The following is a 27520-nucleotide window of genomic DNA, read 5'->3' as shown; positions in this document are numbered from 1 at the left end:
GGCTGCAGCACCATTGGCTTGTGCACAGTTCACTCTCCTACACAGTAGGATAAATTTGACTTCTCTTATGTGAAGTTACCTTGAAATATATATATATATATATATTTATAGCTATGTACAGTATTTATATATATATATTCCACAAGTCTCGTAGGGCCTTTTGTCTGAGGCTTCCCAGCCCTCTGCAATCCTGTCAAGTTGCTGGTCGGGTTGGGAGCGCTCTGATCTTCACTTCAAAATTGATTTTTGCTCCACGATGGGCTGTCCCAGGACGATGCTTTCACCTGCCTCAGGGAGGCTCCGAAATCTGCTGGCTGCAGTGACACCGCTGGGTGTCAAACCTCTGGCTCCAGCACAGGCCGATGCTACAACGGGGCCATTGCGTTTAAATTAGTTTCATCTAATAAATAAAACCAGTGAGCGGCAGGTTTCTGGGGGCTTAAATGGAGCTGGGGGGAGGCAGGACGAGGCAGAAACTGAGGCACAATCCCCTTTTCTTCCCGCCCCGGCTGGTTACTGGAGTCGTTTGGAAGCAAAATGCAGCTGTGGTGTGGCGGGCTGGCCCAACTTCCCTTCCCTCGGGTGCTGACAAGTTGCAGGCGACGGCCAGGAGGTGCTCGTGTCTCTCAGGGCTCCACCGGCCCTGCCTCCCTGCAAATTGCAACAGGCCAAGCAGGAAAGGAGGTGGCTGGTTGACAATGTGGCCCCTGCAGCTTTTTATGGGGCGGTGGATGTGGTGGCAGGGGGCCTGGCAGACATGTTCTCCGCCCGCCCCATAGTCTTGAAGCTCGGGCGTTAGGAGGGGATGTGTGCTGGATGCATGTTAAAAAGAGATGCTCTTTTAGATGTAAAACTACAAATCCAGGGGGCAGAGGGCAGGGCCTTTTGCCCAGCCGCTGCCGATTGTTCTCCCCTCCCCTACCCGGAGCCGTGGCTGGGGGCTCAGGGGGCACCGGCAAGCAGTGCCCCCCAGCTCATGCTGGCGGGGTCAGTACTTGAACTGGGTGGTCGGCTTGATGGGGGACGAGGGCATGAAGAGCAGCTTGGGGGGCACATCGGGCTTCATGGAGGCTGATCTCTTGATGCCGCTAGGCCTGGGCAGTGAGCTCTGGAAGACGCCGTGCCCTTCGAGGGGCACCTGGGTGCCCGTGGAGTGCATACGAGTCAGGAGTGCGGGGGGCGGGTGCTGCCGAACTGCCTGGCTCAGGCTGTGCTGCCGGGAGATCAGCCCCCCGCCCACTGCTAGGTTCATCAGCTTCTGCGCCGAGCACAGTGAGTGCCTCTGCGACGGGTGCCTGGATGGTGGCTGCTTCTCCAGGCAGGACTGCGGCGTGCCGTCAGGGGGAACGTCCAGCCTCCGGGGCAAGCTGTCCCTGGGGAGGGTGGAGGAGCTGTAATACGGGGCGCTTTCGGTGTCCGGGATCTTGGGCTGTACCCTGTTGGTGAAGGACATGGCCGCGTGGGGGCTGATGGCCGGCTGATGGCTCAGCAGCTTCTTCGGGGATCCACTAGCCTCGTGGAGGTGTTTCAGCAGCTCCTCCAACGTTGTCACCTCCACCCCTTTGGGCAGATAGCACTGGGAGTGGCGCACCAGCACCCGCTCTGCGTTGGGGATCTTCTTTTCATCCGGGTAGCCAGCCAGTGACGGGTCGTAGCCCTGGAGGTTGCTAGGCAGCACCATGGCGCCAGGGAACTGGAAGACCTGGGTGCCGGAGACGGGGCTGGGGAACAGGTGGCCCTTGCCTTGCGACTCCTTGGCGTTGTTGCAGTTTTGATTCTTCTCCCATTGGTTCCTGATGGCCTTCATGTTTTTCATGGGCAGCTCCGGGGTGGACTCAGGCGTGGGCAAACCGGACAGCTCTGGGTGCTCCTTCACGCCGATCTTGGCCGTTCCATTGTGTGGCTCTTTCTCACTGGGCAGCAGCGTGGTGTACAGTTTCGGAGAGGAGGCTTCTGTCAGCCCATCCTTGGATGGGTTGTCCAGCAGCCCGTTCATCTTAGCCAAGCTCCGCAGGGACAGGGGGCGCTGGATCGTGTTCTCAGGGTCCTTGCTGACATGCTTGGTCTTCTGGAACACGTGGCTGCAGTAGCAGGAGACGAACAAACCGGAAAAGAAAGCCCCAAGGACGAATGCCACAAAGACGCAGCCGATGAGGAAGGTGAAATGGACGCTCTTGGAGCTGTCTTTGCCTTCGGATTCCTGCCACACACCTAGAAACACAACGAGAGAGTTAGACGGGAGGTTAATCCATCGATCCATCAACATCCTTAAGAGTCTCAGAAGAATTGTCTGAGGCAGGAATGTCTTTTTTGTGGGCTGGAGCTGAGTAAAATACCCTTCCCAGGTTGGGACCCATTTTAGAGAGGCCAGAGACTTTAGCTCACGGTGTCTTTTCTCTCTTGTTTTCTGTTCAGAATGAAATAGGGTCAAGGCAAGGAAATCCCCGAATTTGTGCTCCTGCTGAATAATCTCTGGGACCGCAGAAGGGGGCAATGACATGAGATGGGGAATGGAATCGGATGGCCAACATGGAGTCAATGAAGGTGCAACATGGAAGATTACTGCCTGAAATAACTCCTTTGATTTTGCCCAGGGATGAAATCTGGCCCAGTGGCTGCTGTCCTGCATGGAAAGCTATGCCAGCTATTCGGAGCCAGTTTGAAACTCCAAGGGTGCCCGGGTTGGGGGAAGGAGGGGGTTATTATTTCTAGCGATGGGCAAGCGAAGGCCACCTGAAGGCCTCATTTGGGAGCAACTTCTTTAAAGTCAACAAGTCACAGTGATGTAATGAACAGATTCAGGCTATGAGTTCAGATGAGTATCTGAAGGTCCCAGATTCAGAGGTGTTAAGAGCAGAAGGAACCATTAGATCATGCAGCTGGGCCTCCCGTATGGCCACAGGCCAGATAATTTCACCCAGTTCCCCCTGGATTCGCCAAAACCTTGCGCTCGGCTAAAGTTTTGGCTGTTGAGCCACATCTTGGATGTTGCTTTGAACTTTGAACAATATGGATGGAAATCTTGGGGGAACATGGGGGACACTTGCCAGTCCCTGCCTCTGGTAGGGGCAGAAATACTGCCAAGAGAAGACAAAAAACAGCCTGAAGAACCCAAGTGGCTTCTGCTGGAGGTTGGGGTGATGGGCCTCATCAGTTTGCCCAGTTAGGGACGGCAACGTGTCAGCTTCCTGTAGGAAAATCCCTTGAAATTCAGTCATCCCATTAGCCAGGCTGCTGCAGCTGTTTCTGCTCCTTTATTCTTTTCCTTCCCTTTGCAAGCCGCGGAGGCATTATTCTAATGGCACTGTACGGGGGGAGCTGATTAATTTCAAAGCTGCGTGCTCCAAACAAGGAATGGAGCAGCCGAGCCCAAGGCAGCCAGAAGGCAGGCGGCTGCAGAGAGAGACGAGTGGCCTAAAGCACAGAGTGGCAGGGAAAGCAATCAGGCTGCCTGATGGCTAATTGTGAAAGCTGGCAGCAGAGAGAGAGAGAGAGAGACAAAGACCAGACAGAGGAATGGAAAACGAGAGAAAAAAGAAAGCAGGAAATATGGACATGGAGAGCGAGGGAAAGGACCCTCCCCCACTCCATTCCCACTGGCTATCAGCCCAACAAGGGGAACTGAAGAGGGGGTCACCATTGGGCCCCAAGAAAGACATGGAGATAAAAGAGGCAAGGAGATTAGGGGACAGAAAAAGAGAGAGATAAGAGATTTTTTTATGTGTGTGTGTGTGTGTGTGTGTGCGCGCGCGCTAGATAGAGAGATGGGATGTGTGGGGATAGATAGATAGATAGATAGAGAGGGTATGGAGATTGTTTGTCCATAGTTTGTCCACTGGCTCCCAAGGCCTTTGGGTTGGGCCGCTTTGTGTAACTTGCCCTGAGCCCCAGGCTGGCTGTGTGGCCCCTGTGGGTCTTTGCTGATTTAGCTCTTTCTGGGGGTGTGGGGTAGCGAAGGGAGATGGCCAGTGGGGCAGCAGGGAGGGACCTGGGGGATTTGACAGATGGAGCAGCCACTGGGCCCATCTCATCCCTGCAGCTTGTGAAGAGACCCAAGCGGGTCCTGCTGGGACGACGGGTGTAGGGAAGGGAGGGGTTCAGGACTCAGGCAGGAGAAACCCTCAAGCTGCAGAGCATAATCCAGCCACCAGTCCTGGGGTCAGGAGGGAGCATTCCCTGGGGGCAGGTTCTCCCATCGCTGCAGGATCCTGGCAGCTTCCTCTGATGCAGCTGGTACCAGCCACGGGGCAAGAGGAGATTGCGGCTAGCCGGAGCCCCATCCTGACCCAGCCCGGAGATTCCCATGGGAAGGCAGTAGGGGAACAGAGCCCAGGGACCCAGCTGGGGCCATGGGGGTCAGCAGCAGGGCTGTGCTGTTTTGCAGTTATCCCGAAGGGCATGTGATGAGCACAGGTCTGTCCTGAAATGGCACGAGACACCATGGGCTCTGTGCAGGCCAGGCTGATGGCACAGAAGCAGCATGCTGCCCGGACACACACGCCCTGCCCAGCCCTCACCAGCCCCGAGGGACTAATCACACTCCGTGCAGTTAGTAATTACACGAGAAGCATGTGTGCTACTGGGGAACTGAGGTTGCAGGGGGAGCTGGCCAGCCGACCGTGGCAGTAAAGCATGTGCGGGTGACAGCGGCAAGCAATGTGTTCCATGCAGCAGCAACGGCGGCGCTGGGAGAAGATGCCCAGGAGGAGCTGGCGCATGACATATGATCAGGGGCCCCTACCCCGAGTACTCACGCTCACCCAACAGCTGATCAGTCGACCAAGAGAACAAAGGGCCATGATCTCGGTTTCTGACTCCTAAAAATATCCTGTTCCTCCCTGGCTCTAACTGCCAGACCCAATACCCTCCAGTGGAACCCAGGAGTCCTGGATTCCAGACCCCCACACTAACCATGAGGCCCCATGTCCTCCCAAAGCCAGTAAAGGAACCCAGGAGTCCTGGCTTTTATTCCCTTGCTCTTACAACTAGGAAACACTTCCCCTCGGTGCCATGAACAGAACTCCAGGGTCTCGACTGCCCGTCCCCTATGCCACAAAGCCTGGAATAGAAGGTGCTCCTCCTCCCAAGCTCCAGCAGGGTTCAGATGAACCGTGGGGGGATCACGACACTAAGTCTTGTGGTTATACGTGGTCTCCCACAGCTCAGCCAGACCATTGCCATTTTCTGTTAGCCACAGGGGTCAGGAAAAAAGGCACCATCTTCCCATTCATGCCTTGAATTTTTCAAGTCCAGCACAAGAAATGAAAGAAACGGGAGGGGGCTGATTACTGTGACTGGGTACAAAATCCTGTGAGTCAAGCGAAAAAACGATTTTTTCCATTAAAAAAAAAGAGGGGGTAATAAAGTATCCATGGAAACAGGCCATTTCTTTCTACTGGGGCCGGGAGAGTTGGACATCTGTAGTTCTTTTATCCGAGCAGCCGGGAGGGAAGGGGGACTGGAACTGGGTCAGACCGGCATCTGCCAAAGGCACACGTCTCCCCAGAACGAAGGCATCAAAACAGCTCCTTTGCACCTGAGCTTTTGGGATTTAAACCCCCCAACCCAGCCCCTGCTGAAATCAGCCTTTCTGCTGCGCTGAGGCATAAATCTTAAAAATCCCAGAAGAGGGGGAAGGGGAGAAGGCTCGAAGAGAGCTGGATTTCTTCTCCCTTTTTTTGGGGAGGGTGTTGTTTTTTAGCTCCATCGAGCAGGAATTTGCTCCCTGGCTTGGAAAACACCAAAGCGCCACATCATAGGCTGGAACCAGTCCACAATCTACCCCACAACCCCTTCGCCACGGACTTTTAACCCACTGGTACCTAGGAACCCTGCAGCTCCAATGCCTTCCATTTTAGGGGATTTGCTGCGGGGCACATGTTAAGTGCTCTTACCACAGCTGCAGCTCCCAGCTTATGATAGCCCCCTCCACCGCTTTCACTGCCCTCCCTCCTGCCCTGGCTGGGTGCTGCTCGCTTTACAAAAGCCAAGCCATGCGAGGCCTTTAAAGAAAAGACAGTGGATCCCTTTAATCCGCTGCATTTCACCGTGGGGAGCAAGGGGCAGGATTGCTGGAGGTGGGGACCCTCTTCAGTTTGTTAAAAATGGGAGCTCGATGAATGACACAGGAAATCCACATCTGTGCAGAACCGATCCGTTATTCAGCCAAGGTTCAAGGGACTCTGTTCTTTCAAATTCCCTTGAGGGCTGAACCCCTCCTTTGGCTGTTCAGAAGTTCAGCCCAGCAGCTGGGAGGGCACAATTTACAAGTGCAAGATGCTTTTTTATGAGTGTTGCAAGCATCTCCCCAGCCCGCTGGCGGCAAGCAGTATGGGGCCAAGCTCGTCTCCCCGTGCTACAAGGGGTCAGATCCTTCGCTGGTGTAAATGGGCGTCGCTCCATTGGAGTCAACTGTGCTGCATAAGCTGAGGATCTGGCCCATTGACTACAATGGAGCAATGCCTGTTGAACCCAGCTGAGAACGTGACCCATGGACATGCCCAGCCTTAGGGAGAGGTACAGGGGTGGGGTGGGCGGAATACTCTTGTTACTTTAGGCACTCTTGGCTTTCCAAGGCTGTGGTATGAGGCACCCCGATCTGCCCTGGGACCTGCCATTTCCAGCTCTGATTTATTTCCCGGGGCAGGAGAGCCGGTGCTGCCCATCTGCACCGTGGTGTCTGTCCCGGCGTGGCTTATGGGGGAAGCAGCTGGGATGGCAGGAACTGAGCCACTGGGGCTGCATGGCTGGGTCAGTGGAACCAGTGTCTCAGACTGGATGTTACAGTCTGGGCATCAGGCTATCTAAGCTCCTGATAAACCCCATGCTGCAATGAGGAGTGTGGGGGGCAGACGAAGGGCTCTGGGGCACCTGCGTTTAGCAGAAGGGTGACGGGGGGGCTTCGCTCCCGTCTCTTTCTCTTGTCCGTTATGGCTCAAGGCAGAGCAATGAGTAACCCTGGGCAATGGAAGCAAGGCGGCAGAACGTGCTGCTGATGGAAAGTGGCTGGCTCATCTGGAGGGCAGGGACTGGCACAGGCTGCAGGTAGCTGAGCCGCCTTGCACTGGGGTCCCGGCTCCGCAGGGCTAGGGAGGTCGGTGCTTGGCGGGGAAGCCTCCCCCCCACCCCCGGCCAAGACCCTGGTGGATACAAGGTGGGTGCTGACCCTGTTGTCCCAGGGAGCTACAGTATTTCAGGGGAGGCATAACCCCTTGTGGCTGGTGACAATCCTGAGGCACTTTCAGCTAGCGTCAGGGGGTTAACCCCCCACTCCAGCCTGAACGCTAACCTGCATGCTTCCCTTCTACCCTACCCCTGCATGTTCTCTTCTGCATCCCAGCTTGGTCTGCATGGCTGTTAAAAGGCTGCTGCGTTCCACCCCAGGGGTGGCTGCATGCTAGCGGTGAGTGAATGAGCCCTATATAAAGAGCTGTTGTGTTCCACCCCAGAGGCAGCTGCATGTCAGAGGGGGCTGAAGTAAAAAGAGCTGTAGCAGTAAAGTCACTCTCAGAGGCTTTGAGAGGTTTTGGTTATTAACAACACTGGGCTCTGCTCAGTCACCCTAGAATGGCACCAAACACCCTCCTCCTTTTGCTGCAGAAGCTGGGGCCAGGCCTCGCACTGGGGAAGGCTCCCCAGGAGCTGCTCTATTCGCCAGCTCTGGGAGCAGTGACAACAGCTGGTCCTTGACTGAGGACCTGATTCGAAGGTCATATCAGCGACAATACCCTGGGGCACCCCCCTCAGGGCTCCTGCCCCGCTGATTTAGCAAGGATCAGACACCGTGCCCATGCAGAACTGCTCACCCTGCTGCTCTGGTCCTGCCAGCCCCTGCTCACATGAATTCAGCCTCACAGGCGCCCTGCGAGGGAGAGGCGTCCAGGGTCACAGTCAGCTCTCTGCTCGGCCCATGGCTTGCACCAGGGACGGATTCGGCCCATTTCCCTCACTGGATGGCCAGGGAACTGAAGGTGCAGAGGGAGGCAGAGGCCAGGCCACACCCTGAGTCGGGGCTTGTTCACATGGGAAAGTTACCCCGGGGGAGGCTTGTCCACACCACGGATGGCGCTGTAGCACCGTAGTATGGACACCTCCTACAGTGGGAGATGGGGTTTCCCTGTTGCTGTAGGAATACCGCTTCCCTGAGCAGTGGTAGCCACCCAACTGACGCATCTGTCCATCGACCTAGCCGTGTCTAGGCCAGGGGTTGAGCTGGTACAGCCGCAGAGTGGAGGACTATGGATTTTTCACACCCCTGAGCGATACAGCTATGTCGACCTGCATTTTACATGTAGACCAGGTGTGAATTCAAACCATGCTAGGTATAACCCACGGCGGGGATGCTTTATCCCAGGATGAGCGGCTTTTTTTCTTGTTTAGTATAATCCTTGTCCAAAGTGATATATGCCAAGCCTAAAAGAGATACAGAGTTCTTGTGGAGGTTATCCTGTTCTCTCTCTCGTGGTTTAAATTCTCACCTTATCTCATACTGGTATAACTTTCTCTTTCAGCCAAGCCCTTCGCAGCTGTCAGCAAGAGAATCCAAGTGTCCTGGCTCCCCGGCCCCTGCTCTAACCACTAGACAGCACTCCTCTCCCAGAACCAAGACGGGAACCCAGGAGTCCCAACTCCCAGTCCCTTCTGCTCTAACCACTAGAGACCACTGCCTGCCTGCAAGCTGGGAACAGACTCCAGGACTCGTGACTACCATTTATCAGCTCTAACCACTAGCGAACACTCCCCTCCCAGAGCCAACAGAACCCAGGAGTCCTGCATCCCAGTCCCGTGTGCTAACCATTAGCTTGCAACTCCATCACTGATTTTCCAGGCAGTATATATAAGGAGTGTGTGCGATGAGCTGTTTTTTCTGGGAGGTGGGGGAGGTTCCCCTGAAATCATCCCCTCTGATCCCCCAGTACCCTGCTGGGTCGATGACTTTACCCAGGGCTCGGAGCTGCCAGCGATCTATGGCCTTCCCCCTGCCCATCCTGACGCTAGTGCTGACTGGGTAAGGCCAGACAAGCCTTTCATCTGTGGCGGGGGGATAATCTGGCTGCTTTTCACGACCCATTTCCGCGCACTCCAGAGTCCGCTTCCGAGCGCTCGCTGCAATTTGATGGTTATTTTCTCACCTTCCCTCCTGCCAGGAGCAGCTCCATCTCGCTGACTGGCTTTGTTTTTATAGTTTGTTGTGTGTCTGGCTGGGTTTTTAAAACAGACATTAGTCCTAATGCCCCAATCAGCTTGGTTTTTAAAAGCCATTTCGGCTTTGGCCCTTCAGCAGTCTCCCAGGCAAAGGGCATCTGTGTCTTCCCTCGCCAAAGGGCTGGGCTCATTTCGGCTTGTGAATTCTGCAGAGGGGATGGACTGACAATGCTGGAGCCTGTCGTACCTCAAGCCTCACGTGGGGGAAGGCATCAGAGCTCACCGTCTTCGAGTCAGGACTCCTGGGTTCTGCTCTGGGTCCCCGTGTTGGGTTAGTGGATAGAGCAGGTGTCAGGATTTCTGGGTTCTGTTCTGGGTCCCTGTGTGGGGTTAGTGGATAGAGCGGGTGTCAGGACTCCTGGGTTCTGCTCTGAGTCCCTGTGTTGGGTTAGTGGATAGAGCAGGTGTCAGGACTCCTGGGTTCTCTCCCAGGCTCTGCGGGGGAGGTGCAGCCCAATGCCTAGAGGGGGATGGAGGACTGGACTTCAGAAGAGCTACCCCAGCTGCGGATCTGTCTGTGCAGCACAACTCCCCAGCACCCGAATCCTGATGGCTCCTTCCCTGGTGGCACTAAGGGAGCAGCGGCAAGTGCCAAGCGCTCACTCTGAGTTCAGCGGCAGAGGGCAGGACACTGGGGTAGCGAGGCCAAAGGTCTCACTGACTGCAGCAGTGACTGGGCAGATTCCTGTTCTAACCACCTCCCACCCAGTGCCTGGAACAGAACCCAGGAGTCCTACTCATGCTGGGGACAGAGTGTGGGACTGGCTCTGCTACTGATTCCCTCTGGGACCCTGGGCAAGTCCCGGCCCCTCTTTGGGCCTGTTTCCCCATCACGACACTAGTTCTGCTGCGTATAGCCTGGGGGATCGAGGGGAGCCGAGCTAAGGATAAGCTGTTCTGTGACACACACACGTACAAACTGCTCACCACATGTGTGCACACCTCCCACCAACACACACACAGCACCCTGTGCACACGCCACCTCCACAGCACTCTGTGCACACACCTCTCATACAGACACACAGTACCCTGTGCACACGTCCCCCAACAGCACTCTGTGCGTACACACACACACCACACACCACTATATCCAGGTGGGAACTCTCTCTTCTGACCCACGACAATTTTCAGAACGACCCCTGTGTGGCCTGGGGCTAACCCCGCGCTCTTTTGCCATTCTTCATGAAAACCCAGGCAGCGAGAGTGGCACTGCCCCTCCCCAGAACAGCCAGCAGCCCAGGGATCGGGGCTGTTGCCTGCAATGCGGGAGCCCGAGGTTCAGAGCAGGGACTTGGCCACAGATCACCCTGTACCACGTGACAGCAGTGGGCACCGGGCAATTGGCTCCTCTGGGGTGGGAGGTTCTCTCTCTCTCTATGTATTTCTCTCCCCCAGCAAGACAAATCCCAGCCTGGCTCAGAGAACGTCCCATGCGAACTTGCAAAAAGTATCAGTTTCTGATGAAAAACCTGCTGCGTCACCTAATCCCCACCCTGATCCAGCAGCATCCCCGCCTGCGGTGGCATTCACCGCCCCTCCTGCAGCATCCAGTGATGGGACACTGGGCTAGACGGGCCCTGAATCCGGCCCCACACCGCTCTCATACGCACACACCCCCTGCCCCCCCGATCCTGTCCCTCTCCTTGCACACCAGGGGTTATGCACTTCAGAGAAGCTGCCCCCTGTGCCCGCCCCCCCGCTGAACACCACTGAAAGGGAGAGAGCTGGTTATTCTCCGCTTGCAAACAGGTGCCATGCTCCCGCGGGTTAATCCTCGCTCTGGGGAACTGCAGCCGCCACAGCCCCGGGGCTTGAGTTAATGGTGCTGGTGACAGCCCGTCGTGCAGCTCCGCGCGGGCACATCCCCTCTTACCCTGAGTGTTTACAGCCATGCGTAAGGTGGAGCGTGGGTCCCCGGCGCCAGGGGCGGGCCGGGCGTCTCGGGCCGTGCCCGCCTGGGTACAGCCCGTGGGCGCCGGGAAGGACGCAGCACTGGCGGTGGGGCCCGCGGCTCGGACTTGCCCTGTGTTACCGGCAACAAAGAAAAACGTCAGGGAGACGCAGCAGGCTGGTGACGGCAGCATGAGCCTGCACCCTTGTGGGATCCGGGTCGGGGTCGGGCTGGGTCACCCCCTCCACCTACTGCATTATCACCAGTGACTCCCAGCGCCGGCACAAAGGGCCAAAGATCAGTCGCAAAGCAGGTAGCCCAGCACCTCCTGCTGGATGGTAAAATACTCGCACCCAGATCCATCCCACTGATGGCTGCAACAGGCCCCTACACACCAACGCTGGCTCTACACAGAGCATACGCAGGGAGAGCTTCCCCCACACCCTGCCCCCCTGCCCATGGGCCTGGGCCCTGCCCTGGAGAGACCCCCCTTGAGGGTGTGGGAAGGAGGAGCCCACTCGCTGGCCCCATTGATCACTGCAGGGTGGGCCTAGGCGCAGAAGGCTTGCCTGTGATATAGCCCAGGAGAGCCTAGGGCTGGGCTAGCAGGGGGCTGGGGGTTGGGACTGAGGGGCACCGGCAGATCTGTGGCGAGAGCACAAGGCTGGGATAGCAGGGGGCTGGGGTTCGGGATTCAGGGGCACTAGCAGAGCTGTGGGGGGAGCACAGGGCTGGGCTAGCAGGGGGTTGCGGGTCGGGATTGAGGGGCACTGGCAGAGCTGTGGGGGGGACCCAGAGCTGGGATAGCAGGGGGCTGCGGGTCGGGATTGAGGGGCACCAGCAGAGCTGTGGGGGGAACACAGGGCTGGGACAGCAGGGGGCTGTGGATCGGGATTGAGAGGCACTGGCAGAGCTATGGGAGGAGCACAGGGCTGGGATAGCAGGGGGCTACGGGTCAGGATTGAGGGGCACCGGCAGAGCTGTGGGGGGAGCACAGGGCTGGGATAGCAGGGGGCTGTGGGTCAGGATTGAGGGGCACCGGCAGAGCTGTGGGGGGAGCACAGGGCTGGGATAGCAGGGGGCTACAGGTCAGGATTGAGGGGCACTGGCAGAGCTGTGGGTGGGGTGGGGGAAAGCCCAGCATTGCCCAGGAGGAGCTTGCATGGCACCTGCCCATGCTGTGACCGGCTCTGTGTACAGAGCAGCCGGCGTGAGCCCCATGCTCAGAGCCTGGGTCCAGCACCTCACTTGCTACGGTGCCACATGGCCGGCCCTGTGTCCTCAGCCTCAGTCCAGAAGGGTGAGAAGATGAGCAAGAGAGAAACCAATCCCGCACTCTGTCCCATGCCGTGGCTCTTCATGATGCTCCAAAGGACAGATTCAGATTCAGTCCCCATCTCATGCCAGGCAGCATCTCCCGCCACAATCTAACCCCTCTCTTCAATAAACCCAGCTGCCCCTTCCTGCCTTCCTTCGAACAGGGACTACGCATGCAGGTGTCTGGCCCTGCTTTCTCCTCCAGACCTAGCCCTGGGGGAGGACAGGTTGGGTCCTGGCTGCCCGGGAGCTACGAGGAATTCTGCTGCTGCGCACAGAACCAGGATCTGGCCCCCTGGATTCACAGCACGACCTTAGGGGTGAAGGCTGTCATCACGGGCCCCGACTCGAGCTGTGCCGCACAGCCGGTGAGGGAGCCATTGGGTTCCCAACCTCTGTCCAGACCCTGGGGATCCGCAGCTCCGTCCCTGCCCTAGTGGAGAGGGATGTGGGACGTTCTGAGTGAGGATGAGCAGATATGGCGGGTGGGGTGATGAGAGATGACGGGGTTAGCGATGGTGGCCAGGGGACATGGTTAGTGTCGGTGTGGATGGTGACAGACGAGCAACGCAACTCCTGGCACCCATGGAGGACACCCTCTGCCCTCTCCCCATTTTACCACCTTGCCAAGCCTCACTGGCTGGTGAACATTTTGTCTGAGTGTGGTTGGGCCTGGTGGGAGCCATCTTTGGACACCAGGCTTCAGCAGACCCGGATTCCCAGAGCAGGAGACACCGGGCCTGGCCCTGAGGGAGTTTATCGCTGTCCCAGCAGGATGGTGTGGGGGATTCATGGAGGGTGTCACTCTTAGCCAACACGAAGCAATGGTGGTACTGCAGACAGGGGGGTCCTGGCCAGTGGCACAATACTAATACTCGGGGGGGGGGGTCAGGGGATTCCCAACATGGCACAGTCATGGAGTAACCCAACATGGCGTCACCAAGGAGCATCCCAACATGGGATCCCCATGAAGTGTCCCAACACAGTGTCCCCATGAGGTGTTCCAATGTGGCGTCCCCAGGAGGTCTCCCAACCTGGCCTCACAACACAGCATCCTCATAACCTCTCCCAACATGGCCTCCCGCTGAGGTGTCACAACATGGCGTCCCCACGAGGTGTCCCAGTGTAATGCCCCAACATGGTATCCCCCTGAGGTTCCCCAACATGGCGTTGCTAAGGGTTATGCCCATGAGAAGCCCCAACGTGACATCCCAATATAGAGACAGTATGGGGCAGCCCAATATGGCATCCCAACATGGGCTGTCTTACTGTTCTGTCCCCATAGGCTGTCTCAATACGGCGTCCCAGCATGGTGTGCTCATGGGACATACCAATGTTGGGGTCTCAGTGAAACTGAGACAAGCCCTCTGTGTTATAACCCACCCTCAAGCTCTCCCCGGCCCAGGGGTGGGGGGCGAGAGCAGAACCGCGATGAGGAGTAAGCCGTGTAGGGCCAGTCCCTCCCCAGGGCCTTGGGAGGAGACGTCACAGAGGGTTGGGGGTAAGGGATTCGGGGGGCAGCAGGGTTGGCAGGAGGCTGAAAGCGAGGGGGGCGTGTCACTGACCATACGATGAGTCACTGGCACTGTTGTGATTCCCCGTGGAGGTCACAGCGTCTACGGAAAGGAGAAGAGAGAGAGAGCTAGATATCAATGGGGAGAGGGGGCAGGAACGGGGAGACTGCAGCAAAGCTGGGGGGAATGTCAGGGTGGGAAACTACACGGCAGGGGAGGGGGGTTCAGGGATTCATCCGATCAGGCCAGCACCTGGTCCACCCACTCCCTGCGTCTGAGCAGCACCCACCGCTAAGGGTCTGGGCGGCCCTGCGGGTTCCAGTGCTCCCAGCCAGGGAGGCCTGGAGCTCGGTTTGCAAACTGATGCCCTTGTGGGTTCAGCACATGGGGCTTTTAGCAAGAACTGCCCCCATGGTCACAGCTCTGGGTCACCAGGTGGGAACCAGAGCCTGGGAGGTAACAGGCCCCACGCTACCAGCACCCCAGAAAGGCAAGTCCCCACAGCCCATTCCTCGCTCTCCTTAGCCAGCCAGTGCCCTGCCCTGGGCACAGCTCGGCACTAACCTCCCAGCAGCGAAAGGCCCCATACCCCCTTCCTTGCCTCCCGGATCCCTCCAGTACCCCAGGATGGAAACACGAGGATTTTCCTCCTAGAATCCAGCTCCAAATTTTGCATCTCTCCACAACAGGCAGAACCCGGCCCCCCGCTGGCCCCACAGCTGCGATATCACAGGGGGCTGCAAACCGGATAGGAATTTTTCTTTTTCGCCATTTAAAGCGGCTCCATGATGAAGAAACCATGATGGCTGCTGCCTCCTCCTCCTTCCTCAGATGAGGTCCACGCTCCCACGCAACAGCTATTCGCCCGCCGCCAGGCTGCCAGAGCTGGGCCTCTGGGGGCACACGGCCACTTTTGTTCTGCTGGGCCAGGCCTGTTTTATGGGCAGCCCGGGATGCTGACTCATCCAGTTTCTCCTCCGCGGAGACCCCCAGCACTTCCTGCCCCTGCAGCTGCCTCTGCTGGGGGGGAGGCAACCCTGGCCCCACGTACCTTGACAGCTCCCTGGCTGCTTGGCGGCGTTCTCAACATCTTGTTCGAATCCGGCCCTGGAAGGAAACCAAGGGAGACAGCGGTGAAGGAGCCTGTCGCCTCCATTAGACCCTCCGCTCATTAATCGGGGCTCCAAGAAAATGATACAGAGATAAAGCTAGAGGCAAGGGACCCCCTCCCCCAATGCACCCCCTCCACTCAAACCCCCAGCCCTCGCTCTGCTTGGAGAAGCCTGACGTAATGTCTTCGCTTGGCTGGTTAGTTGGGTTGATGTTGGATCAGTCGGGTCTTGGTCTCGTGGCAAAGGTAGGAAGGAGTTGGGGGGGTGAAAGCAGGGAAGGCCATCAGGAAGGAGCTAGAGTGAAGAACCCAGGAGATCTGGAATTCCGGTGACAGGCGGTTAGGAGAGGGCTCTTCCACCCTGTCCCCTACCACTTGGGCTCGGAGGCAAATGAGGCTCAGTAAAGCGACTTCCCCACACTGCTCTCATTCACACTATCACCTCACCCCCAACCCTTCTGGATGCAGGGTCACTGCATGGCAGAGCCAGGCTGCTCTCAGGGCCTCACTCTCCCCCCATTAATGTTTCCACTTCACAAACAACATCCAGTCTGTGGCTGCGACGGGCTAGTGGGGTCATGAAGACCCCATAAAACATCCTATATGGAATAGGCAGTGTCTCCACAGAAGTGTGATGTAGTGGTTAGAGCAGGGAGGACTTGGCATCAGGATGCCTGGGTTCTGCTCCTGGTTTGGGAAAGGGAGTGGTGCCCAGTTGTTAGAGAAAGGGGAACTTGGAATCAAGAGTCCTGCATTTGATTCTCTCCATTCATTCCAGGCTCTCTGTGCCTCAGTTTCCCCATCTGTGAGTTGAGGGCACTTGCCTAGATCTCTCTCTTTCAGGGAAGGCTGTGGGACTTACAGAACAGGTGAGATGGGGGGTGACCCACACTAAGAGATGTTCAGCTCAGAAGCTTCACCCTCATCATCTAGTTTGACCTCCTGGCTGACTGCCAGCCATAGGACTTCCCTGAATTAATTCCTAGTCCGAGTTGAACGTGAGCGGTCTTTTAGAAAAGCAGCTAGTCTTCATCTGAAAATGTTCAACGAAGGAGAGTTCCTGGCGCTGCTAGGTCATTAGCTGGGCCAATGGTTAATAACCCTCACTGTTAAAATTCCCAGTCCACAGGGTTGGAAGGGACCTCAGGATGTCACCTAGTCTGACCCCTTGCTCAAAGCAGGGCCAATCTCCAGACAGATTTTTGCCCCAGATCCCTAAATGGTCCCCTCAAGGATTGAACTCATAACTCTGGATTTGGCAGGCTAAGGCTCAAATCACTGAGGTATTCCCTGCCCCCTAGCTTGACCTCCCAGCTGTTGGGTTGTGTTGGATGGAAGAGACCTCTATTCTCAAATTTCTGTTCGCCTTTAGGTACCACTAGACGGTGATCAAGTCACCCCCCAACCTGCTCTTTGTTAAGCTAAACAGATTGAGCTCCTTGAGTCTCTCACTATAAGGTTTTCCAATCCTCAATCTTGTGGCTCTTCTCTGACCCCTCTCCAAGAGGGAGGGAGGATACATAGGACGGGGACACAATGAGGGGTGGGATCCAGGTGGCCCCTGACCAGACGACCGAAGGCCAGATGGACCCGATCTGAGAGCATGGCATTGCTACCTGGCACACAGAATCACAACGCCACTCAAAGATAGGGCAGCTGGGCAGGGAACCTTAGCAAAACTCTGGTTGTGCTCCTGACATAGTGTTCCCAGAGAAGAGAAGAGAAGAGCAGAGAAGAGAAGAGAAGAGAAGGGAGCAGGAGCAGTCTCGGAGGCCTAGTTTACACTAGGTCAACCCAGCTATGGGACCGCTCAGGGGTGTGACCGATGCGGTGCAGACTATGCTAGATCCATGGAAGAATTCTCCCTCCGACCTAGCTACAGCTTCTCAGGGAGGTGGATTAATGACAGGGATGGGAGCACAGCCGAGGTCGACACTGAAGCATTTCACCATAAACCATCTAACACCCAATGCACAGTACGATCCCAGGAACTGACAAACCAGCAGCCTCGATTTCTGTCCTTCTCCCACTATCGCGCCGCTCGGACCCTTTCCAGAGCCAACCAGACAATCCCCTTTCAAGGGGCAGAGACATATTGTCCTTCTGCCTGGGACGGAAGCCAAGCCTCTCTGACCGTTTTTGCCAAAGAGAGCAGTTGAAATGTCCCAGGATGTGAGGCCAATGGCCGGGGACGGGGGAGTCTCTGCTCTGTATGGGTCAAAGATGAATTTTTTGACCCAGAGCACGCTGCTCCAGGCAGAATCTGGCTCTTCCCCCAGGCTACAGAACATGACTCTCCCTCTGCTCCAAAACCCGCTTCGTTGCAGCCTGTCTCAAAACATTTCAGCTTCCGTGAAATTTCAGTTCATAAAAAATGTTCCTACCAGCTCCACCTTCCTCCTCTCCTCCCGGCCCCGCATGGGCTGGGTTTCAAGGGTTCCTTTCTAACACCCAGATCTGGCAGGACTCCGAAGGCAGGCTGAGGACCCAGGAGTCCGGGGGCCGGAGGCCGCAGGAGCTACTGCGGCTGCTCTGTGGGTGAGCCCAGCCGCCCGTGTAGCCAGGGAGTGGGGTTTGTCCCGAGCTTTCTCAGGGACGGAGCCTTCCGTGCGTCCCCCGCTAGGCGCCCTGTTCTGCAGCTTCAGAAAGTAGCACGCTGTGGAGCCCTCTGGCTAGTGCCACTGTGTCTCCATCTCCGTGCGTGTTCCCAGGCATAACTGAACCCAGAGACCAGTATTTCCCAGGCAGCTGTTTCCCAGCACAAGATCCTAATTAGATGCAGCTGGGAGGCACGGCTGTACTGCCGCCGAGTTCCATACACTCTAGGAGCCGGCAGTGGGGTTTATTTGTGCTGCGGCCCTAATGAGGCTAATTACATGTTTCGTGCCCTGTGGTTTTCTCATGGTCCCCACGCAGGTGTCTTCTCCAGCAGAGGGCGCTCTGAAGCACATGCCTGCTGGATCCTGGCCAGCCAGGGTGATGGGGGAACTGGGAATTGAAGGGAACAGCTGACACAGAGCAGGGCCCGAAGGAAGTCGCTGCATGCACACATGCACAATGCTTCCAGGTGGGCTCGTGGCTAGCTCTCCCGTGGCATGGCGGCATTCAGTTTGCGCCTGCAATATGCCCGCATAGCGCATGCGACTCTGTCTCCCTCTAATGGTCAGCCTGGCAACTGGGCATTCCAAGAAGGGTGGGGCGGGGGAAGGGGAGCTCTGCTAACCATCTTTGCCAGCACATGGGCCTTGGGCCTGATTCTCCAGAGCCAGGCATGGACAGCACAGGCAGGTACACAGCAGGGTGCTATCAGATGGCAGCAGCAGCCTGTCACACCCACTGTGCGCTGGGGAAAATGACTGTGCAACCAGGGAACAGGCGCATGCCAGCTGTGAGAACCGGATCACATTCGCCACAGCTGTGTGTGTGTTATACCGTCCACTGATGGGAAGGGGCTTTCCTTGCTGGCACTCTGGGGACTCAGCTTGGGGAGAGCTTTCCGTGCAATCTGTATTGCCGAGCTCCGTGGGATAGGAGCTGATTCAGATGGTGCAAGAGCGACTTGAACTGAGCCCGAGAGTTGGCAGTGACAGAAAGACCGACCCCGCCAGCCGGAGACGCAGAGGAGCAACACTGTGTGAACGAGACAGATGCAGAGGGGTTGGAGAGGAGAATCTGAGCTGGACTCTCTGCTGCCCTGAAGTGGGGATGAAAGGCCACTGTCCTGATTTGACTGGTGCAATAAGCGCACACCAGGTGGGCAATTTGTAACAGGCTCAGGGAGCGGTGGAGTCGGCCAGGCAGGGCAGCTAGTCAGGGACACATGGTAAATTCTTCCATCTCCCAGCTGAGTTGTGTCACGGCACATTTGAAACTTGCGTCTGGTTTGCTTCAACAGCCGTCCCTTGCGCTGTGCCGGGGACTGCAGACCCCTGGGAAATGCCCCTCCCAATCTCTAACCGGAGCTACTCACCTGATTTCTTGTCCATAAGCCACGCATGCTCCCGGCCGGAGCCAGACACAGTATGGATCGCGGGAGGCCAAGCAGCTCCTGTGATGGATTGGGAAGCAGATCAGATACAGAATCACAGAAATGCAGGGCTGGACGGAACCTTGGTAGGTCAGCTGACCCAATCCCCTGCACCGAGGCAGGACTGAATATTATCTAGACCATCCCTGACATGTGTTTGTCCAACCTGCTCTTAAAAACCTCCAATGATGAGATTCCAAAACCACTCTAGATAATTTCTTTGAATGTTTAACTCTCCTTGCAGTTAGGAAGTTTCTCCTAATGGCTGACCTAAATCTCCCTAGCTGCAATTTAAGCCCATTGCTTCTTGTCCTATCCTCAGGGGTTAAGGAGAATAATTTATCACCCTCCTCTTTATCACAACCTGTTACCGACTTGAAGGCTGTTATCATGTCCCCGACTTGGTCTTCTCTTCTCCAGACTAAACAACCCCAATTTTTCTAATCTTTCCTCGCAGGTCAAGCTTTCTAGACCTTTAATCATTTTTGTCGCTCTCCTCTAGACTTTCTCCAATTTGTCCACATCTTTCCCGAAGTGTGAACTGGACACAATACTCCAGGTGAGACCTTATCAGCACCGAGTAGAGCGGAAGAATTACCTCTCATGTCTTGCTTACAACCCTCCTGCTAATACAGCTCGGAATGATGTTCACTTTTTTGGCCACAGTATTACATTGTTGACTCATATTTAGTTAGTGATCCGTTATAACCCCCAGATCCCTTTCTTCAGTTCTCCTTCCTAGGCAGTCACTTCCCATTTTGTATGTGTGCAACTGACTGTTCCTTCCTAAGTGGAGCACTTTGCATTCGTCCTTATTGAATTTCATCCTATTTAATTCAAACCATTTCTCAACTTTGTCCAGACCATTTTGAATTTCTAATCCTGTCTCCGAAAGTGCTTTCAACCTCTCCCAGCTTGGCGTGGTCCACAGACTTTACAAGTGTACTTGCTGTACCATTATCCATACCCATGATGAAGATATTGACTAGAACCAGAGCAAGGAGAGAGCCCGGTGGGATCCCACTCGATATGTCCCTCCAGCTTGACTTTTCCAGCTTGTTGTGCACCCACCTTACAGTAGATCATCTCTAAGCTATGTTTCTCTAGTTCACTTACAAGACGGTCATGTGACAGTATCAAAAGCCAGACCGAGGTTGAGACAGACCGCATCTACCGCTTCCCCCCATCGACAAGGCTTGTTATCCTATCCGTGAAGGGTAGTAGGTTGGTTTGACATGGTTTGTCTTGACAAATCCATGTTGTCTGTTACTTAACATCTTATTTTCTTCTAGGTCGGGGTAGGCACCCTATGGCACGCGTGCCAGAGCTGATTTTCAGTGGCACTCACACTGCCCGGGTCCTGGCAACCTGTCCGGGGGGGCTTTGCATTTTAATTTAATGTTAAATGAAGCTTCTTAAACATTTTAAAAACCTTATTTGCTTTACATACAACAATAGTTTAGTTCTATATTATAGACTTAGAGAAAGAGACCTTCTAAAAACATTAAAATGTGTTACTGACACGCAAAACCTTAAATTAGCGTGCATAAATGAAGACACAGCACACCACTTCTGAAAGGTTGCCGACCCCTGTTCTAGGTGTTTGCAACTTGACTGTTTAATTATTTGCTCCATTATCTTTCCACGTACCACAGTTCTGTAATTCCCTGGGTTGTCTTTAGTCTCCCTTTTACAGCTAGCTACTATGTTCGCCCTTTTCCAGTCCTCTGGGATCACTCCCGTCCTCCATGAATTCTCAAAGACAGTCACTAACAGCTCACAGATCTCTTCAGCCATCTGCTTAAGCAATATGAATGGTAGCAGCCTGGATGGGGCTAGCCAGCCTCAAGCTCCAGGGCAAAATCAGATCATCCTCTGAGGGTCAGGAAGGAATCCCCCACTTCTGGCCCCAGGGATAGTTAATGCTCATATGGGAGGTGGTTTACCTGCCTTCAAAACAGCTGGCATGGGACACTGTCAGGAAACCAGACAAGACTGATCACGGGTGTGTCCTGGGGCCTGATTCTGCCTTCACTTATGGCGCGATCCAAGGCCAGTGAAGTCAGTGGGGGGACGTCCCTGGGTGTCAGATCAGACCTTGGTTTGACGCCCCTGTCAATGACAGACTGATCTCGGAACATGTGGGCGTGAGAGCAGGGCCAGGATGTCCAGCGTGCTCCTTTAGCTCCTCCCGCCAGAGGACTAGCAGTCCCGCCGGGTTAGGCAGGGCTGCACCGGGCAGGGGAACTACGAATGCGAGACAGCGGGGAACTCCTAGGTTCTGGTCCCGGCTCCGCCCTCTGCGTGACCCCTGTGCAATGAGGCGAATGGTCCTGAGAGCCGCAGGGATTAGGCAGCTAAGAAGCGCTAAGGATTAGAGCACCAAGCAGCAATGACTAGCAGTGTGGAGATGACGCAACTGGTAACACATGCTGCAGAGACACCAGCTCATCACCTCCCTGCCCTCCACCCCCACCCCGGGGGCCACTTTCAGCCACGTAGAAAATGAGGCTCAGAGGATGAAAATGACCTGTCCGAGATCACACATATCACTGGCAGAGCTGGAAATGGGACCCAGGAGTCCTGGCTCCCTCCCCACTCCAACCACTAGACAGGCCCCCATGCTTCTAATGCCAGGCTGGTTCTGCTGTTATCCCGGCTCCTGATGACTCGGAGAGGGGCTGCTGGGGGCTTTTTATAGGTGGTTTTAATTGCCAGATAAAGGCCATGGAAAGGTCAGAGAGAGACTGCAGGGGGCTCTGGGTTTCTTGGAACTGGCTCGGGTCGGACATCTACACCTGTTGGGGCTGGGACACGGGCCAGGCCCAGGGCACTGGGGGAGCCAATGGCTGCTTACAGTGCAAACACACCCTACGCTCACACAAACACACACACATACACATTCCCCATCGACACACACACATGCTGTACACTCCTCATGCTACACACACAGAGACTTCCCCAACATGCACAACCTACACACACTCACCCCCGACACACACACATATGCTGTACACCCCACCCTACACACACACAAACTTCCCCAATACACAGACACACACTCCCCCTTGACACACACACACATGCTGTACACCCCCACCCTACACACTCACACACACACACAGACTTCCCCAACATGCACACCCTACACATACACGCTGTACACTCCCACTCTACACACACACACACAGACTTTCCCAACACACACACACACCCTACTCACACACACACATGCACGCACACACACTTCCCCTTGACACACATACACATGCTTTACACCCCCATACCTTTCACATACACACACACACACACTTCCCCTCGACACACATTCACATGCTGTACCTGCCCTTCTCTCACACACACACACTCACACTTCCCCACCATACACATACACGCTTTCAACAACATACATACACATGCTGTCCACTCCCCATGCCCTCACACACAGACTTTCCCCAACACACATATCCTACACACACGTGCACACTTCCCCGACACTCAGATACACACTTCCTTGACACAGATACACATGCTGTACACACACACACACTCCCCCACCTGAAACACACACACACACTTCCCTGACACTCAGATACACACTTCCCCCAACACACATACACATGCTGTACACCGTGCACACTCACACACATTCCCCCACCTGACACACACACACAGTTCCCATCCCTCTCATCCGTCCCAGCACGCGCACTGTGTGAATGGAGCCCTGGGCCTTGCCGGACCTTCAGGACTCTGCTGACAAGGTCCCTCCAAGCCAGAGGGCAGCAGGCCCCCGCCCACCCCACGGCCCTTCCTCACTCACTTCCGGCAGCTCCCATAGATGTCGCAGCGGCTGAGTGGCACACGGCGCACGCAGCTGGAGAAGGCCACATACAGGGCCTGGCGGGCCGTGTCCAGCTCCAGGCCCAAAATCCGCCTGTCCTCCCTCTTCACGTTGCACCTGGGGCCGAGCACAGAGAGCCAAAGTCAAAACCAAGCCTGCATCCCCCGTCCCTGTGCTGGCCTGAGCCCCTCCTCCCACGAGAGCACAGGGACAGCAGAAGCGCTCTCCCTATTTGACAGGTGAGGAAACTGAGGCACAGAGAGGGGGCAAGGTGAAGACTCCCAGGCTAAACGGCTAGTCAGTGGCACAGGGGAATAGAACCCAGGAGTCCGGACTCCCAGGTGCCTTTGCTAATCAGTCAGCCACATCCAGGAACAGAACCCTAGAGCCGTGATCCCCCTCCCCTCTTTCTCTAACCACTAGACACCACTTCCCTAACACTGAGGCCAGAACTCAGGAGTCCTGCTCTAAGCCCTAGACCTCGTGTCCCCAAAACTGAGGCCAGAACCCAGGAGTCCTGCTCTTAAGCCCTAGATCTTGCATCCCCAAAACTGAGGCCAGAACCTAGGAGTCCTGCTCTAAGCCCTAGACCTCGTGTCCCCAAAACTGAGGCCAAAATCCAGGAGGTTGCTCTAATCCACTAGGTCTCACGCTCTCCAGTGAGCACTTTGCTTAGTCTCTATCCCTCCGTCCAGGCGCCCCTCCCACAGGGCTGTGCGGAGCGCCCACTGCCCCGGCTGCACTCACTGGGCCGGGCTGTAGACGTTGATCTCCTCCAGGAGCAGAGTCTCCACGCTGGAGTTCTCCTTCGCCCCGGTAAGAACCTTCAGCACCTTCCCGTCCTCCGAGCTGAGGAACAGCACCGTGTAGTTCCTGTGGGGGCCGGCGGCTGTGTCGACTGCCAGCTGAGTCAGCTTGTACCTGCGGGGGGCGGCAGGGAGCGAGGTCAGGGCACGAGCCTGGTGTGGCAGCCACTGGACACACAGACACACGAACATGCATGTGCACCCACGTGTGTGCACATGAATGCACACCCCTGCATACGCACTACTGCACAAGGGAAAAACATAACAGATACGCGCACATACCCGTGCACACGTGATCACACTTCCAAATGCATGCACATGTGCCCAACGGGCACACACAGAACTGTATCTGGGCATGGCGCACGCACATGCAAACGCACACCATTGTGCACACACGTGTCACACATGTGAACACACCCCCGTGAACACATACACATCCGCACACACCGGTACGTGTGCAGAGGCCGGTCTGTCGCCAGGGTCCAGGTGGTTTATTCTCACTGACCACTGGCCAATAGCAATAGGATTACTGGCCCCAAAGGATCCCAGCCCAAGAGCCCTGGGTTGATTGCCTCCGCCACTGATGGCTGCCCCTCAATGCCAGGCAGAGCCTGGTGCAGTTCCCCTTCCCCGGGCACAGCTGGGCCAGAGGATCAGGCCGCACAGGGCTGTTTAGGATGAGCCATCAGGGACTGGAGTGGACAGGCTGAAATGGAGCCAGAGGACAATTTAGCAGGGAAAACGTCCGGACAGCATCAGCTCCCAGGGGAAGGTCTGGGAGCCCCCTCCCCGGGGCCCTTTTGCCCTAGGTTGAGACCATCTTGATGGGGGCGAATGCGGTACAGGAGAAGCTGGCCCTGGACTAGGTGGACCTGGCTGGGTTTGATGGTTCCCTGCCTCGGCCTTCCTCGGCTGCCCCTCTAGCCCCAGCGCTCACAGGGTACCTGCTGGTGGTCTTGGTGAACCAGGGCCTTCCTGTGGCGGCGGGCACGGCCTCGTCCAGCAGCGGGTAGGACTTGATGAAGGCCAGCGTCTCGTCGGGGAACTCATTGGAGGTTCTGTAGCCGGCCGCTTGGCCAACGCTAGCACAGCTGCCTGGCCTGCAGGGATGGAGAGAATCCAGATGTAGGTGCAGGCGGTCCAGGAGTGGCATCTCAGCTGGCACCGGGTAGGGGGCAGTGCCCCCCCATATTGTAGCTGCTTCACACGCCCAACTCCCAGTCCCATCCACAGGGTTGGACTGGGGAACCCCCAAGGGAGCCGATGTTGCATTAACAAAACCTTGTGTCCACCTCTTTACAAAATTAAGGTGCCAGGGTAGAACCCCCTAGACCCCACTTGGAAGAGGCTCCCACCCCTGCTCCAACCACTAGGCCATACTCCCCTCCAAGAGCCAGGAGAAGAACCCAGGAGTCCTGGTTCCCAACCCTCTGCTCCGATGCCCAGGCCACTGTTCTAGCCCCTAGTCCCAGTGCTGGAAATAGAACCCAGGAGTCCTGGCTTCTGGCCCATTGTCTTGATGGGCAGGCCAGGGGCTGTGCCCAGTAACAGCCCCCACACGTCCTGCTCCATTTCAGGGGGGTCGGGGGGGACTGTTTACCTGGGTTTAGGCACCTTCTCCTCCGGGACTGGGGTCCAGGCAGAATCCACGTTCTTCTGCTCCTTGAACTTCCCGGTGAATGCTCGCTCAATGTCGTCCAGGTAGAAGGCGCAGACGGCCGAGCCGGTGATGCTGTGGGGTGGGAGACATGAGGGGAGGCATGAGTGGGGCTGCCGGTGGCTCCAACCTCAATCCAGCTGCTGCTGGGCCCAGCTTGGATTCACCCCCCTGCAGCCATCTCCCTCCTTGTCACCTTCAGGCCCCGACCTCCTGAGGGGGCTGCAGCAATCTAGGAGGCTAATGGGGTCAGAGGCTGCGACGTGAGGGGTGGGGGTCACAGTCAGTGTATGGGCACCTGTGAGCAAGGAGGGGCTAGAGCCCCATTGCCCCTCCCCACCCCCCAGCATCTCAGTCCATCTCAGACCCGCCACAAGTCCCCCTCCCCTGCATCTCGTTCTAATCCCACCTCCACCCCAGGACTCTCCTCCAGCCCCTCCCATCCTGTCCTTTCTATGCCCCCTCCTGCCCAGCACCCCCTCACCCAGCCAGGGTCCTCCTCCCTTCATTCTCTGCCCCACACATTTATCCCTTCCCCAGTCAGCACCCCCCCAGCCCTAAATCCCCCCTCTATCCCCCCCCATGATACCCCCTAGTCTCTTTCCATCCCCCCATAATGGGCACGATCTATTCCCCACCCTGGTCCCTTCGCTTTCCTTGGAAATGGCCCTCACCGTGGTGGGGTGAGGGGGGTTTTCTTATTGTGGGGTCTCTCGGCTGTGCACACTGGTCTGTTATTGTGGGGTCTCTGGGCTGTGCACACTGCTCCGTTATTGTAGGGTCTCTGGGCTGTGCACTGGTCTGTTATTGTGGGGTCTCTGGGCTGTGCACACTGCTCCGTTATTGTAGGGTCTCTGGGCTGTGCACTGGTCTGTTATTGTGGGGTCTCTGGGCTGTGCACACTGCTCCGTTATTGTAGGGTCTCTGGGCTGTGCACACTGGTCTGTTATTGTGGGGTCTCTGGGCTGTACACACTGGTCTGTTATTGTGGGGTCTCTGGGCTGTGCACTCTGGTCTGTTATTGTAGGGTCTCTGGGCTGTGCACTCTGGTCTGTTATTGTGGGGTCTCTCAGCTGTGCACACTGGTCTGTTATTGTCGGGGCTCTGGGCTGTGCACACTGGTTTGTTATTGTAGGGTCTCTGGGCTGTGCACTCTGGTCTGTTATTGAAGGGTCTCTGGGCTGTGCACACTGGTCTGTTATTGTGGGGTCTCTGGGCTGTGCACTCTGGTCTGTTACTGTAGGGTCTCTGGTCTGTGCACTCTGGTTTGTTATTGTGGGGTCTCTGGGCTGTGCACTCTGGTTTGTTATTGTGGGGTCTCTGGGCTGTGCACACTGGTCTGTCATTGTACGGTCTCTGGGCTGTGCACACTGGTCTGTTATTGTAGGGTCTCTGGGCTGTGCACTCTGGTTTGTTATTGTAGGGTCTCTGGGCTGTGCACACTGGTTTGTTATTGTGGAGTCTCTAGGCTGTGCACACTGGTCTGTTATTGTAGGGTCTCTGGGCTGTGCACTCTGGTTTGTTATTGTAGGGTCTCTGGGCTGTGCACACTGGTTTGTTATTGTGGAGTCTCTAGGCTGTGCACACTGGTCTGTTATTGTAGGGTCTCTGGGCTGTGCACTCTGGTTTGTTATTGTAGGGTCTCTGGGCTGCGCACATCACTTGTTATCATAGGGTCATTTATAAAGAATCCCAACGGGCTTTGCAGGCAGGAAGTGACAGGGCGATGGGGAAGGCACAGCAGAGGGATTTATAGAAGCCAGGCCCCCTCCCACAGCGCTGCGCCTGTGCCTTTCAGCCTTTTCTAACAGGCTCCTCTGCTCCACATCGGATACCGTCACTGACAGGAATGGATGGATCCTCCCACTCTCCTGGGAGGCAGGAATGTTTCCTTACCCCCATTGTTATGATGGAAAACTGAGGCATGGTGCGATCAAGTGACTTATCCATGGTCACATGGGAAGTCAGCAGCAGAGCCAGCTCTCCCCACCCCAGGCTGAGAAGTGGATCTCACCCCTTCCCCTCCTGCCAGCACCCTCAGATTCCTCCCTCCTCCTCCTCGAGAGGCCCGCGAAGGCACATGGCATCCCAGTGCCACACTCCAGGGCCTTGCACCCTGGGTGCTGCTGGGCCGTTTGCAGGAAGGCCCAGG

At 56.3% G+C, this 27520-nt stretch overlaps 1 protein-coding gene across 2 annotated transcripts in view; it reads right to left on the bottom strand.

The window, feature by feature from the left end:
• Positions 1–484: 484 nt before the first annotated feature.
• The window catches only part of SEMA6C (semaphorin 6C), a 93355-nt gene continuing 66319 nt past the window's right edge, over positions 485–27520 (bottom strand). Inside the window, exons 12-20 of one of the 2 annotated variants that reach the window (XM_032781264.2) lie at positions 25312–25443; positions 24656–24811; positions 23653–23826; positions 22885–23022; positions 19008–19085; positions 14978–15033; positions 13978–14028; positions 11078–11227; positions 485–2211 (exon numbers count right to left, since the gene is read on the bottom strand). In XM_032781264.2, coding sequence (XP_032637155.1) covers positions 989–2211; positions 11078–11227; positions 13978–14028; positions 14978–15033; positions 19008–19085; positions 22885–23022; positions 23653–23826; positions 24656–24811; positions 25312–25443 — 2158 coding nt within the window. In that variant the 3' untranslated portion in view covers positions 485–988. The remainder of the gene's footprint in view (positions 2212–11077; positions 11228–13977; positions 14029–14977; positions 15034–19007; positions 19086–22884; positions 23023–23652; positions 23827–24655; positions 24812–25311; positions 25444–27520) is intronic. The other variant, XM_032781265.2, reaches the window with a different exon arrangement.

This window comes from Chelonoidis abingdonii, chromosome 11, assembly GCF_003597395.2.
Source record: "Chelonoidis abingdonii isolate Lonesome George chromosome 11, CheloAbing_2.0, whole genome shotgun sequence".
NCBI classification, from domain to species: Eukaryota; Metazoa; Chordata; order Testudines; family Testudinidae; genus Chelonoidis; species Chelonoidis abingdonii.
This window is presented reverse-complemented; position numbering and strand designations above follow the sequence as displayed.